Raw genomic sequence first — 14,952 nt, forward strand, 5'->3', positions numbered from 1 at the left:
TGATAACCTTTTTGAAAAATTTTTCTTGAACTGGCCACCACTAAAAGTGGAAAAACTGCTAAAGGCGGAGTTGTCAAGTTCCACGTTTTCTTTGTCAAAAAAATATAACAATCAAAAACTTTATCAAGTGGAAACGATTTGATGCGTACCGTTGTAACACATCAATACTCCAAATTTTATTTAAAGAAATTAGAAAAATGCACTTGTCAGAAAAATATGACAACTTACGTTTTAGCGAAATATTAATCCATAAATCATCTCAATATTCCTCTATTGTGTTTTCCACTTTGATCAATTATTACTTCTTGTATTAGGTGGAAATAAATCAATGCATGATGAAATAGCCTTTTGGAAACTACTGTCAGTTGTAATTTAATTACTGTGCTTTGTTGCATTTTTACTTTGCCTTTATAGCGGTACATAAACTACAATTTACTTTCTTAGTGTCTAATATGCACTAGCACCGCCACCCTTATAATAAGGGTTATATGGTGGTGCTGATGCCACAGTTGACATTTGCTCATCATAAATCGGTGGCATTGCAATGCTCGTGGCGTGCATAGAAAGACCAGGCTCGGGTCCGTACGGAGGATATGCCGGTGGAGGCGCATTGTAAGACACCGTAGGGGCCGGGGCAGCCACTGATTGATTGACAGTCCGGTTCTTAGGAACTCTCAGTCTGCTCTTGCATTTCACGATGATAATGACAGCTACAATAATGACAGCTATCGGCCCCAGAACAATACCAGTGATGGCTCCACCAGACAGTCCGCCCTTGTCGTCACCATCATCATCATCATCATCGTCGTCGTCGTCCTTGTCGTCGTCGTCGGTCAGAATACCGCCGCTTCCAGGAGCTCTTGTACCTGAGAAATTACACAGTGCAATGTCCAATTAATTCACCTCATTTAGGTGCAACTCACACAAGCTATGCGAAGCAAGCATTTATTCAGAGCTACTCGGCTTTGGAACGAACTACCTCGGACTCTACCTTGAGTATTTTTAAGGATGCTATAAAACGTCGCGCTTGGAAGAATTTTATTGAAACATAGAACCCTTTTAAACGTAACCCTTTATGATATTTAGAATGATTTTATTTTTTAGCTGTACATTTTTAATATTTTATTGTAATTTACCCTAAAAAACCATTTTTGGAGAGGTGAATAAAATCTTAATTTGCCAGGACAAATGTCTCGTGACAATTAAGTTGATTAATTATTGTTTCCTCGACCGAAGCGGTTAATAAGGTTACCAACGTCTCAAAGGACTCTCGGTTTATTGCTGTCTCATTTAGTGTTGTATCTGATTTACAGCTGCAAGTCTTTCGAAACAATGTATCACTATTACAACGATAATTAAATATAACAATTTGCCAAGGTCGAAAGATTACATATTAACTGTACATACCCGATGGCTCTTATTTAGGTCTTTATCTTCGGGAGGAAACCGAAGGTGATTTCAATTGCCGTTCGCACTAATTGCAATCGATTATCGATTGTAACGTAATTCTCTCATTAATTAGTGATTGTAAAGTAATCGTCACAAATTAAGATTTCGTTTCCAACGAAAAAATTATAAAAGTGAGGGTTTATCTCTAAATGAAAGCTGCATCTTTACTTTAAATTGGCTTATGTAGACGGTATATCATTTTGTTCTTATTTTCTATTACAAAAAGGATTAGATTGAATGATGAAAAAGTGAATGCCCTTGTGACGTTACGGTACCGTAAGTTGTAAAGGGGGTCCATAATATTATTATACGCAATTTTTGGCATGATTAACGGGCCCTCATATCCGACTTTTCTCTAAAGCTATTGCATCAATGTATTTTTATCAATTCTAATACAAGCTCTTGTTGGAAACTTTTCTATCGGTGAAACACCGAGTTTTCCGGTGAAAAGGAAGTACAATTGAAGAGGGTGGATTTATGGATGGCAATACATGATACACCACTTTTATACAGCTAATATCTCAAGGCATTCGATACGTGTGGGGGTTCTTCTTAAGCATGTTAGTTCCGGTTGTATGACGGTATAAATGACGGTATTGTTTTTTAGATCTTTGGTTTCTTTTTTTTACCGCACCAAGAGGAAAGAAGTTAAAATTCAGCCGAACGTACCTTCTCTTCCACCATAACAGGAATAGATATCAGCGCAGTATTCATTGGAAAGTGGGGCGTTGTTCTTGTCTCTAACGCACCAATAGCATCCCACCACTCCGTCACATGACCATGAATCTGTCTTTTTCTTGCATTGTGGGTCAAAACATTTCTCTAAGCCACTTACTGAAGGATCATTGACTCGTTCAGATGGGACGACAGTGGCTGGTACAGGACAGATAGAAGTACTGAGAAGAAAAGAAAATCAGATAAGGGGTGTTTGCTTTTTGGAAGCATGCACATAAACTGTTACCATCGACAATAATCGTGTAAGGGCCATAAGCTAAGCTAATGTAACACCAGTAATTGCGGAAATGTTTGAACTCATTACTTGTGACAATGATCGTAGTGCTGTATCAATAAACATGCAACACTCGTCATCTTCGTTAACTAACAATAAAAAAGTTTTTTTTTATCTTACTTGCTGGCGGGAAACTCGCTTCTGCAATAATGGAATTCAAGTCGCGAGGAGCATGGGCACTGGCAGGTCAAACCCTGCACATTGGAGCATTCTTTATTGCTGGAGCACGTGCAAGACTTAGAGTAACAGAAACTGTCACGTGATATGATTCCTGTTGGTACAAAATATTAATACTTGTCAACAATGCGGATTGTGTTAAGGTGCAATCATAATTAGAAACACCAGTACCACACACGGAGATCATAGTAAAGTAACCAACAGGTAGCACTTTTCCTCCTAGCAATACAAAAAGCTTACTAGGCCTTCTGCTTTACTGCGTTGGTAGGCGTTGGTAAACGAAGCTTCTCTTACAGCGGCGCTATGTTCTGAAATAACTTGCTCAAATGCCTAAAAAATGCTGTATCTGTTATTATTTTAACATAATATTAAGAAGATAGCTGATATATCGGATTCCCACACGGCAATCATGTAAAGCAGTTGTAATTAGTTTTAGTTTTTTACTAAAGCTTCATTAACTGATGATCTTCCGTGTTTAAAAAAAAAATTACATATAGGAACACTCGGTAAAGGGGATTCAATAATGTTGAGTTTTGAAAAGTGTGATATAGTTAAGGAAAAAACGCATAGGAAAAAACGAGCTACCAAACAGGCAGAGATGAGCGGCTATAAATTAAAGGCAAAACGTATTTCCACAATTTCCCGCCCGCGCCAACTTCGAAAAGGTGAAATGTCAACTCATTATGTAAGCCATAACAAACAAATTTTGAATACTTGTATTTTGGAATATTTTGACGTCACGGTCTCCTGTTCACCAGCTTTGTGGTGTTTATTAACGTTTTTCCTTTCTATTTAGCATGCACTTAATCGAATCAACTTTGTTCGTTATGGATATTATACGATAATTATTCATGAAGGAGGAATCCTTTACGCATTGGATAATTGGAGAACACGGTGAACCAACATTAACAACATACTATTTCACTATTACCCCCCCCCCCCATCCCTCATTGAAAAGCAATGCAACGTTTATTTCTTACCCAAAAACGCATTGCTATCCCCCACACTTGACAGCTGGTACCTCGTGCAACGGTCTCCACTATCAAGGGTATTCACTCCTTGTCGTGGAATCTTAAGCTCGTAAAAGCTCTCTAGTTTGATTTTCTCCAAGTTGCGGCATTCCTTTTTCACTAAATATCCTTTCTGTAAAAGATCTTCGGCAATGTCTTTTTCCTTTTCGGTGATGTGGACATATTCCAGTTTTTTAGCTGTTATGTCATGTACAAGGAAATCATCGTGCATGATCAGAAATCCCGCACCATCCAAAAAGAAACAATCATAGTTGCTTTCCTTGCACTTTGGATATGTGTCTGTCAAGAGTCTGAAAATAAAGTGGAACCCTGTTAATTCGGACACCAAAAGGACATGCAAAAAAGTCCATATTATCGGGGTGTCCGAATCAAGCAGGCTCCGAGAAAGAACATCACGGACACATGTTTCATATATACGAAGACTTAAGAACACAAGGTTTAAAAGCAACAGAACGATCTTTAATTCCTCAACTGTAACTTTAGTTCACTGAAGAACGTTACGCTCATTCAATGCGTCAATTTTTTTCGCACTTAGGTGTACAGGACGGTCCAACGCCGGGAGAGAGACACGTAATTATGCTAATGTATTACTAATCTTGAAACGCAATAACTATGGAAAGTTTTCATTTTTAAAGGGGTACGGTTTGCGCACGATCGAAACAAGTGAGAGTATACGGTGCGAAGCTAAGGATTGACCGAAAATTCTCTGTATAGCCAGACTAATTGGTATGAGAGAGAGTGCCTCTTGGGTCACTGAAAAGTATCCATTGTCAGTTTTTAGCTGTTTTATGTAAGAGAACATGTATAAGCTTTTTATCGAGACAAACAAAACTGTCCGTCATAACGGAGTGTCCGTAGAGCGGGGCTTCACTGTACGTCATTACCAGTTAATGGTAACTGGACCGAGTAAAGTCCCTCTTTATAGCGAAGTTCGATTTGTGCGATCTGCTTTTTTGTCAACAATGATCAACACTGACCCAAAAATGACGGACTCATTTCATTTTTGCATCAAATGTTTTTAATGGTAAATCATTTTCTATACGCAACTAAACTTTAACAACCCTCTTTTCTGAGGTGAATAATTGAGTACAATTTCAAGTCAGTTAGTCTTACTTTTGAAAGTATGATAAAGGAAAGTCCGCACCCATGACTCCAATAACTTGGTCATTCGTAGTATGTTGGCTGTTTTTTTCTCCACGGTATATAGAGTGGGAAGCAGCTATCACCACACCTGTTCCCGCGGCGTCTATGTAAGGCGTGGAGAGGGCGACCTTTCCCGTGTTGCTTAACGCTGAGAGGTACCTAAAGGATACCATAAGAATTGGTTAATGGTTACAAAAATATTTTCATATTCATCAGGAGGACAAAACGGGGTTAAAAAGAACCTGTTCCACAGAAAAGCTGTTCTTCATTCACTTCCCAGCTCACTGAGAAAACGCACGATTTCTAACGAACGAGTCGTCAGATTTTCATGAAATTTTACATGTTATACTTAATAAGCAAGAAAACTGCTTACAAAAAAAGCCAGCCAGATGGGTTCAATGTTTTTTCTCAGCGAGCTGGAAAGTGCATGCAGAACAGCTTTTCTGTGGAACAGCTTCGTTTTGTCATCTTTGCTGTGATAGTCATCGTCGTCGCCATCGACACCTTCGCCGTTATTGTAACCGTCGTCATTATCATTATCATTTTATTTTGACAATGGCACCAGTCATGTCAGTCGTCATCGTCGTCAACGTCAACATCATGGCTACGGCAGACGTCACCGATGTCATGCTGTATTATTTGATCATTCAAGAAATTCTGTCAAATTTGCACAGTCTGGTTTAGATTGGAGTAGATTGGTTGGTTTAAATAAGTTACCATATTTAGAAGTCTCATGAGCTCTAGCAGGTTTCATGCGGATCTCCCCGCCCTCCATTAAGGTCACTTATGAATCTGAAAATGTTGGTTTTTCGGGAGAGAGGAAAACCGGGGATCCCGGAGAAAACCCTCGAAGAAAGGGCGAGAACCAACTACGAACTCTAGCCACATGTGACGAAGGGTCTGTCGTGAACTGAACCCGGGCCACTTTGGTGGCAGGCAAGCGCTCTCACCACTACGCTATGTCTGCTCCCCTTGGACTGGATTACGGTGGATTTGGTAAAATAAATTTCTATTTTTTCTTACGTTTGTTGAAGTAATGAAGTAGCAGTCAAAACCAAACTAAATATGTACTTTTGCGTTCGCCATTTACAGACAAATACTTTACCATGGTCTTTTCCTTGGGTCGAACGATTTCGCCATTGATGTCCCAGGCGTCATTCTGAACACACCATTAGCCGTGCCAATATATCTCCAAACCAGATACTTTGTGTAGTCTTTCTTTTCTCGAAACCAAATGTCCTCGACCTTTCTTGTGGCTATAACTGTGTCCCGAATGCCCGGTTTGAATCCGGGATCGCTCGCGCTTGCACCTGTCATAAAACGTTTGTAGGCGTTGACACGAGATACGGTCTCATCCAATCCAAGATAGCTGTATGGATCTTTAAAGGCTTCGGCACCAAACTTTACAATTGTCGATTCTAAAACAAATATCGAATTAATGTTATTATTTCCGTAATATGGCCAAAAACTTAGCCGTTTAAGACGTACGAAAAAATTAAAAAAAATAAACGTTAGCCGTAATATATGTTAACCGTAACAACTAAGCCAAAAAGTTCGACCAAGAGTCATTTGATCTTAAAATTAATGTCACAGTGGAAATAAGCGGCAAAATAATTTAAAATGCAATAGGCTAGACTACTTTTTCATCCCAGAATGATCCTTAGACCTTAAAATATGTTTTTTTGAGCAATATAGATTAACTTTTTTCCTTTTTACAACAATGGAAATTAATTGTTAACTTTTTACAACAATGGGAATTATTGTTTAACACTTCTTTTAACCGTTGCAAGGACGAGTTCTCAAGTCTAAGGCGAACTAAAAGTGATATTGCGGAATACAAAACTAGCGCACATGATCAGGGCATAGTTAATGTGTCACTAACGGATGCTACGTATTATACTGCCATTGGACAGTATCCAATGCCTCACATTAACGTTAGTCAAAAAAGCCAAAATATTAACCATTAACCGTAAAAGCCACCACCCCGTTGAGACCCTCTTAAAATAATCACAATTAAAAATTTTGCGAAGTTTCATAAATGGAGGAAATCGAAGTCAATCAACAACGATCATTATTAAATTCTCAACCTCGAATATTGCATTTCTAGCTTTCTGATTGGTTTACTGAATCCCGGTTATCAGCTCATATACCTATGTTTGACCTTATATGGGAAATGAGTGCGGCAAGTGCCGCTTAGCGTAAAGTTTTTCTGCGGGAAGCGACAGTTCCATCAAAAATGGTTTTAAACAGCAAATTTGTCGAGCTTTATGAACAAGAAATAATTAGCGGTGCCTACAAAAACGACAGAAATGCCATAGTAAATTTAACTACGCTAAACAAAAGGATAGATGCGAAAAGTTTAATTAATAATACTTTTAAACGCACAACAAGAGCGAGTGATAAAAGTAGAAAAGCAGCAAATAATTTACGAAAGAACGGCAAACTGACACAGTTTCATTCAGTGTACATCATAAAACTAGGCTCAGCACTTCAGTTAAGTTTGTTACCTTTCAATCTTGGTTTTGTCCTTTTACACTTCGATAAACCTGTTCCACTTTGAGCTCAATTTCGCTTCAAATAATATAAAAGTCTTGATGACAGCCGTGGAGCCGTAAAGAAGTACAATGTAAACACTCGCTTCGTTCGACTTGCACAAGACTTGTAGTTTCCAGAAAAGCTTTTGCTTCGGATCTTCTCGTAAATCTTTACTGTTGTCACAATTTCCAGGATATTTAGACGACTTTAGAGAGGATTGTTCGAGGAAAATCTTGGGAAGAAAACTCTCTCGCTCGCTTTCCTCGTATGTTTCATTCAACTCAAGAAGTGAACACTGCGCCAGAAATTTTCGCGCCTCCTCATACTATCACTTCGTTTACATCAAAATGAAATGTCCAGTCGATTTAAACTTGAGAAGAATTTAATAAAACAATTATTCCATTCGCCCTTGTTGGATACGAGTCGTTATAGCCAACTCGGCGCTTCGCGCCTCCTTGGCTATTTACCACCTCGTATCCAACGCGGGCTCATGGAATAATTGTTAAATAACCTGAAAATCAGAGTAGTTTGTGGATTACCTAAAACATATCGCTATTTTTTCTAGGCCAATTAATCGCCTACATACTGACCTTTAGTTGAATATCTTTCAAAGTGAACACAGGGCTCCTTGGGCCTGATTAAGTCCAAACGATGGTACAAAAACGTAAAATCTGTGTAATTAAGCATAAAGTGGGCTTGTACAGTAATCCCACTACTAATTTTATAAATCACGCACAAGAGCTCTCACGAGGCATGTTTTAAAAACTTGCCTTTGTGTGATATATATGTTACAAAGTGTTTTCATTTTACTCAGACATGAAAAGGGTAAACAACTACATCTATTTACTTTCACATTATTGTATAAGTGTGATTTTATCAAACTGAAAAAGTGTTTCGTTTTTTTTTACCGAAAGGAATAGTTTGACTTTCAAGATTTTCGTCCTTATCGCCAACTGCTACGATGATTCCAACGGTAAAATTTGTCTCTTCAACTGGCATCCAGTGATAAGTTGACGGTACCTCTAAAACTGTAACTCCTTCTTTAACTTTGCCACCTCGAGGAAGGAAACGCTTTGATAAAAACGTTTTATGTCCAGATCCACCTCTTACATAGAAGAAAAAATGCAAAAAAGAACAACGACAACAACAACATTAAAAACAATAAAAACAAGATCGAAAAATTATTTAGTGCCCCTTTTATATTTCCATTAGCCTACGATTCAGGGTCGGCTATGGGAATATCAGTGGTTTACCAACACACCTAAAACACATGTACCTTGTATACCCAAACTTTTCTTTCAAAATCATGAAAGATATCAAAATTTGGAAAAACAGTATACTTTACACCACTTAAAAGCCCACATAAAAAAAATAAAATAATGTATACGTAATTCAGAATTACCTGTATACTGTATATCTAAAAACTCTGGCCAACTCTTTCGATTTAGCTTGAGGACGATGAGAAGGAGAAACATTTAATAGTTATCTGACAATATTCCACTGATCGATGATGGACGGTACGACCTCCTTCTAACCATTTATCGAATTGATCATTTTTAAAGTCATCAGGAAGTCCATCAGAATAGGCTAGATTTAAAAAAAAAATTCGAGCTCATTCAAATACCTGAGCTTTAAAAACTTACCTTTTGATCGATTCAAATACTGAATAAAACTCAGTTCCAGGCTCTAAGGCCGTGATGTCCATAAAAATGGGGTCCCCATAAGCGTCAGAAGGGGCTGGCAGGAGAGGATGCATCATGGTCCTCCCGGAGCTGTCCGCCATGAAAGCATAACTTGATTGTCCTCTCTGAAAGTAGGCGATTTCAGAAAGAAGGTCTTCCATGCTAAGGTCTGTGCCAACAACACCAATGAAGTTGCCTTGGTGATAACAAGGCAGTGTTATGGATGTTAACAGACCTGTAGGTATACAATGAAACATTAGACAAAGCAGTAGAACAAAAATAATTGCAACTAATACTATAACCAGCACATCTCCAAACCGGCTGAAAAATATACATTGATATTCATATTGTTTTGAAGTTTTGACAATTTGAACCAGCACGACTTGTGTTCAGACTTAAGCAACGAGAAATACAAGTAATACTTTTCAGTAGGCCAATGTTTCTTCGTTTCATTTTACGTCTGGATAATCGCGTCACAAATTTTCATCTTGGTGCCAGGGTGGTTACCGCATCTCATAAAAAAGAGGGTATTTGTTACCATATATCTCATAAAGCTCATTAAATATATCTGTCACCATATATCTCATAAAGCTCATTAAATATATCTGGGGGGGAAGCAAGTTGGCATTTTCCTTTGTCCTTATAGCGGTGTATAGATACATTGACGCAGTGCTGTCAATCAACCTGTTGATATCGTCTGTATATAAATTTTGCACGTTAAAGTTAGGTGAAGGCCTTAAAAATTTTATTTCAATCCTTAAAATTTGCTTTTTTTAGCCAAATTTCTTGCAAAACAGCCGATTTAAGTCCCGAAAGAGGCATGATTTTTTTTTTCCATACATTTTTCTCAAGCCGTTGTTTTGTATTCTGCATAGATAAGGAAATCTCGAGTATAACGAGCGTCGTGACAGAATCTGTTTGTCGAATTGTTTTTCGAATAAAACAATGGAAACACTTCATAATGCATGCACTAGATTAACACACATTGTTCATCAAACCTTTTATTCTCTTTTGTAGGACTATCTGACACGATAAATCATAATAGAATTCAAAGCGCCGCCCTATCCTTGCACCTTTATTTAGTTTGTCTCAGGCCCCAAAAATGCTTAACTTAACTGCTTCCTCCCCACGCAACCCCTCCCCTCCCCCACCCGACCCTGTATACACCTTTCTTACCTGTTCCAAAGGCGTCAATGTAAGGAATGGAGATGATTGGCTCGTCACGAACAGTTTGTGTTGAGAAGAAATCGTAATATGTTGCCAAATCCTTTCGTAGATTCTTTATGTTTTTTACATGTGTAAACGTTCCAGCCTAAATAAGAGGAAGCAAAATAACAATAAAAGTAATGCTAATAGGTTTTGACAACATTCATTTGAAACATGAAAGAAGTAGACAATTGCATCCGTCCCAAGTATTAAAACACTTCATTCTTACGGAAAATAACAAGAACACTAACAACAGTTTATCATTTCGGATATATAACGTCGTATTTGGGTGTAACTTATTTGATCTACGGAACACAAACGCATTTAATCGTCGTAAGAAAGAAAGAAACTGAACATACAGTATGCTGAATGATTCAAGTACAAGTCGGACGCGTAATCCTCAATTTTCTTCGTAAGGTTGTACCTTTCTGTGGTGATCATCACTCTAAATTTAATGAACAAAATGCCGGCAGGTTTTTACATTTCAACTTATAGGAGGGTCTGAATGGGGTACCTCGAAAACACTAAACACTTAATTTTTTGGCTCTGTAACATGAAACAGTTAAATTTTAGGCATTTTAACACTAACAGTAAAAAACTATCTGTAACGGTAAATTTTATATAGAACAGAACAAAAACTGCTTCAAAAAAGCCAATATTCAGTATTGTACAGTATATGTAAACGTTTTCGGCCATTTTCCGAAGATTTCCGTTCATTTCGGAAGATTTCCGAGGACTACCGAATGTTCCCAAATACTGCCGAAGATTTCCGAAGATTACCGAAGATTTCCGGGGAGAAATTGGAAAATTTTCTCCGAGTTCATGAGTGATTTCTATCCGATTCTGAAGGGCAGATAAAAATTTACAATGCTAACATTTCATGAAAAACCCTCCAAACACAACAGTATTTTCTCCGGAAACAGTAAACACTAAAAAATTGGCCAATGCAACAGCAAACTTTAAAAATTATGGGCAAATAACACTAAACACTAAACCCCATTCAGACCCTCTTATAGGCAAATTGATTTTATTCACTGCTTGTTTACTCACAGTGACGTCAGGTGCTTTTGGTACACCATAGGACGCTCCATTTTGTTCAGCAATATGTTGAAGGATTGGCAGGTCCTGTAAGATCCCATACGTCATTATTACGACTGAGTTGTTAAGCTCAGCGTTTTTTGTTTTAATCGTCTGCATGATTGTCGAATTTTTGTCGGTTGGTTGACCATCTGTTAAAAAGAGAATAACCTTTCTCCTGGACGGACCCTTTCCAACAGACGAACCCTTCAACAAATCGAAGGCCCGAGTAAGTGCTTTGGAATAAAACGTTTCTCCTGTGGGAAAAAAAAACCATAAAAACATAGGAAGTTTATCATAACTCTCTAATAATTTTCACCATAAATGTACGATTGAAACTCACAATGGAGTTTAAAGGCCAATTTTCTTCTGATCCCATCGTTGAAAACATTGTTATTTCCTTTTTTCGGCCTAATTTCTAATAGAATACTGCTGTTTAAACGTATACCTTGTTTCTTGTTAGAATAAAATTAAGAGAGTCATGATACCCGAATTATTTTTCTTTATAGCTTACCATAAGCAGTAATTGCATCAGCGTATTTTTTCAAGTATTTTATGTTAGTTGGTGTAGCCACCGCCAAGCGTTTGCTGTGACAGTCTCGCCCGTCATTCCTGTGTCCAGTTGGTGTTTCAGCAAATGTGCTGAATGTTACCAATCCAATCTAAAACAATAATGAAACATTAACAAAATCACGTGATCGATCGATCAATCAATTTATTAGTCAATTAATCAATGAATATGAACAGCTAAGTTTGGTGTTTTCTTAATCAATAACAATCAGACAAGCCATTGCAGTTTAACTTTGCATCGGTATTGTGCACTGCCTTCAATAACGAAGAGAAGCCATCATATTAAGTGAGCTTTGTCGCGGATTTTAAAAAAATTTCGTACAGCCAAAATATATTTTTGTGTCGTACGAACCCCAAAATTAATGGTCCTCTTATCTTAGCTGTGGATGATAAGGATGATGACGAGACTGCTCGCTGTAAATAGAAGGGTTTGAAATATGTTGATTTGTCATCATATTTCATTCAGTACTTACTCTATCCCTCGGGTTCATTGTACTAAGTAATGTTTTAGTAGCCTCCCTAGCCACTTTAATCCTGCCTTCTTCCCTCATTGATCCACTTCTGTCGATAACAAGAACAACATCTTTGGGTTCTGGTGTGGCTGTCTCTACATAAAAAGGTCTGAAACGAGGATCATAAGATCTGCAGTCTGCAGTATCCTCAAACGCTGGAAAATTAGTGTAAGTGCCATCCTCTGATGCAAAGTATTGCCATTTTATAAATTCATGATTTTTCATTAAATCCTTCATCTTATTCACAACAGAATCAGCGACATATTCTCTCGAGGCCTGAGCATCCACAGGTATTTTCACACATACACGTGAAAAGTCAACTTTCAGTTTACGAAATCTTGAATCGTACTCTAGGCCATTCGGCGAGTTTGCTATCTGGCAACATTCCGTTGGATTTGTTGTAGGAGACTCCATGAGCCAAGAGGATTCGACGGCTTCTTTAAGTTTTCGTACAACAAGAAATCGTTCTCTAAACTTGCCTGAAACCTCCGCTGCCAACTTAGGGATGATGGAGCTGCCGTCTACTGAGGTCTCAGTAAACTTCAATTTATCAAAGTGTTCCTAAAATTGAGAGAAGAAGGTAATAAAACTAAAGCATCCCTTAGTTTTGTACATGAATTGCCTATTTCAAAATGTGTGAAATTTTCTGGAGGATTTTTTTCTTTGTATTTGTAAAGATATTGTACACTCATGATCTGCAATGGGAAAGAAACAGCAAACTAAGACTGGAGAACTTTAAATTCTTGTATGGTCAGTTGTCCGTAATTAATCTGGCCAAAACAAAGATTGTGTAAAGAATGCTGAGCACTTCTAAGCAAGGTGGAATCATAAATGAAGAAACAAATTCTGTAACAAATCCCCCGGATGTATGTGAGATACGCGCTCATTGTTGACAGAAATCACGTCACTGAAAACTGGATTCACCAAAACAGACATTATTCATCAAACTATAAAGATGGCTAATAATTCATGTAATTAAGTAGTTATTAAAAGAGTCATGCGTTCAGTTTCAAACATATATGGACAAATATCTGCTGTTTTCTTTCTTTTAATTATAATTAAAAAGTGATTCATGATTAATTGTTGTGGCTAAACCTTAGAAAAAAGCCTTGTCCACAAGTGCGACTCAAACGTAAATGCAAAAACAATTATAATTAAAGCTTTTTTTCCCAAGATTTTAGACAAGTCACGGTTCGCTTCCTTGCGTTTCCGTTATAAGTGATGTTCACACTTGAGGCAAGCGCAAATGCATCCGCAAGCCAGGCACAGGAAAACAAACTTTATTCCTTATGCTTCCATGCATTTGTGTTTGCGCTTGCGCTTGCGCTTGCCTCGCAAGTTTGAACTACTCGTAAATGGGAACATGAAGTTAACATACCAGAAAACAAACCGAGTGAAAGCGTTACTGCAAAGTAACGCCACACGTTAAGTCAACAACGTGGCTCGTCTCCGTTAAATCCTTGAAACAAATTTTTATAACGTTTTTAGTTTGATAGTGTTATTGTTTTTAATAAACGATTCTTCTTCTTCTAATTTACTACGCCTTGTGAATTTAATGTTTTTTATATATATATATTTGATTATACTCTCTTGACATGGTCCCAGTTTGTTTTAGGTCGTTTTAGATTGTATAAATACCACGAATGAACAGTGGAATCACTGTGCTTATTAGTTTGTGTGTGCGCATACTCGTTCCTAGAGCCTTCGTTTCGCTGGAACAGTGATGACTTGTGGGACGCAGAATTAAGAATGGTGTGTGCGCTTAAAGCATGATGACAAAAGACATGCGAAGAAACTGCGTTTTACTGCAAACAACGTCCATGAAAACTAAATTTAACTTTCTTCAGCGTAAAACAATTTTGTGCAAGTCGTTACTTATCTTGAACAGTATCAACAGCTATCTATGCAATTGCAAAATAAATAAATAAATAAATAAATAAATAAATGAAAGGGCCCTCGCATTGCCACTTACAGAAAAACACCAATTGAGTAATGTTTAAAACTCAACCCATACAACTATTTTTAATTCCCTTTACCTGTAAATCGTCAACACCAAGTCCATCTGTAGCTAGTTTAGTGAGAGTTTGACTGAGAAGTTTTGGGTCAAGCAGATCTTCTGTCACGCATGGATAGTGCAACGTCGAAAACAACATGAAAATTACCAAATATCTGCCCAGGTGTGTGGTCAATAAAGCTGCCGTCATTTTTAAACAGAAGACTCCTTTTAAACACGATTCCTGTGTTATTCTATGTCGCGATTGATCAGTACGCAGCCTTCTGAAGCTTGGCACTTGTACAACTGATCAATTTTTGGCGTGTGACGTATTTATAAACTGTGTGTTCCTGTTACGTGATTCGGGACACATAAACTAAATAATTTAGTCTTTTCATGTATTTAGTTTTACTACCATTTGCATCCATCCCTGAAGCGTGACGAATTTAGCGCGTAGTTTTACTTTTCAAACGTTTACGGTTTTGTTTCCGGTTATGTGCCACTTTAACCACAGGGGGCAGAGCAGTTCAATTAGAACTAATCGGTAAAAAAACATAATAAATAAATC

The 14,952-nt window shown here is 37.7% G+C and overlaps 1 protein-coding gene across 1 annotated transcript; it reads right to left on the reverse strand.

Annotated features, from left to right (window-relative positions):
* Positions 1-352: 352 nt before the first annotated feature.
* LOC144667360 (VWFA and cache domain-containing protein 1-like) lies at positions 353-14,595 on the reverse strand. The gene is made up of 14 exons (XM_078528745.1): positions 14,428-14,595; positions 12,353-12,952; positions 11,824-11,971; positions 11,283-11,566; positions 10,203-10,338; positions 8,988-9,261; positions 8,253-8,449; positions 7,935-8,015; positions 5,915-6,227; positions 4,780-4,968; positions 3,616-3,956; positions 2,579-2,729; positions 2,119-2,345; positions 353-866 (listed from the first exon to the last, which is right to left on the reverse strand). Exons 1-14 carry the CDS (start codon positions 14,593-14,595, stop codon positions 448-450), a joined length of 3,528 nt encoding a protein of 1,175 aa, XP_078384871.1. The 3' UTR covers positions 353-447.
* Between the last annotated feature and the right edge of the window lie 357 nt (positions 14,596-14,952).

The sequence above is a fragment of the Oculina patagonica genome, chromosome 10, assembly GCF_052425735.1.
Source record: "Oculina patagonica isolate OP01 chromosome 10, crgOcupat, whole genome shotgun sequence".
Lineage (NCBI taxonomy): Eukaryota > Metazoa > Cnidaria > Anthozoa > Scleractinia > Oculinidae > Oculina > Oculina patagonica.

Excerpts from the sequence above, each read along its gene's own strand:
- LOC144667360 (XM_078528745.1), bottom strand. The coding sequence starts at position 14,595 with ATGACGGCAGCTTTATTGACCACACACCTGGGCAGATATTTGGTAATT. Across the intron at positions 3,957-4,779 it reads CCTTTATCATACTTTCAAAA|ACTCTTGACAGACACATATC; the intron begins GTAAGACTAACT and ends CTTTATTTTCAG. Across the intron at positions 867-2,118 it reads CTGTTATGGTGGAAGAGAAG|GTACAAGAGCTCCTGGAAGC; the intron begins GTACGTTCGGCT and ends GTAATTTCTCAG.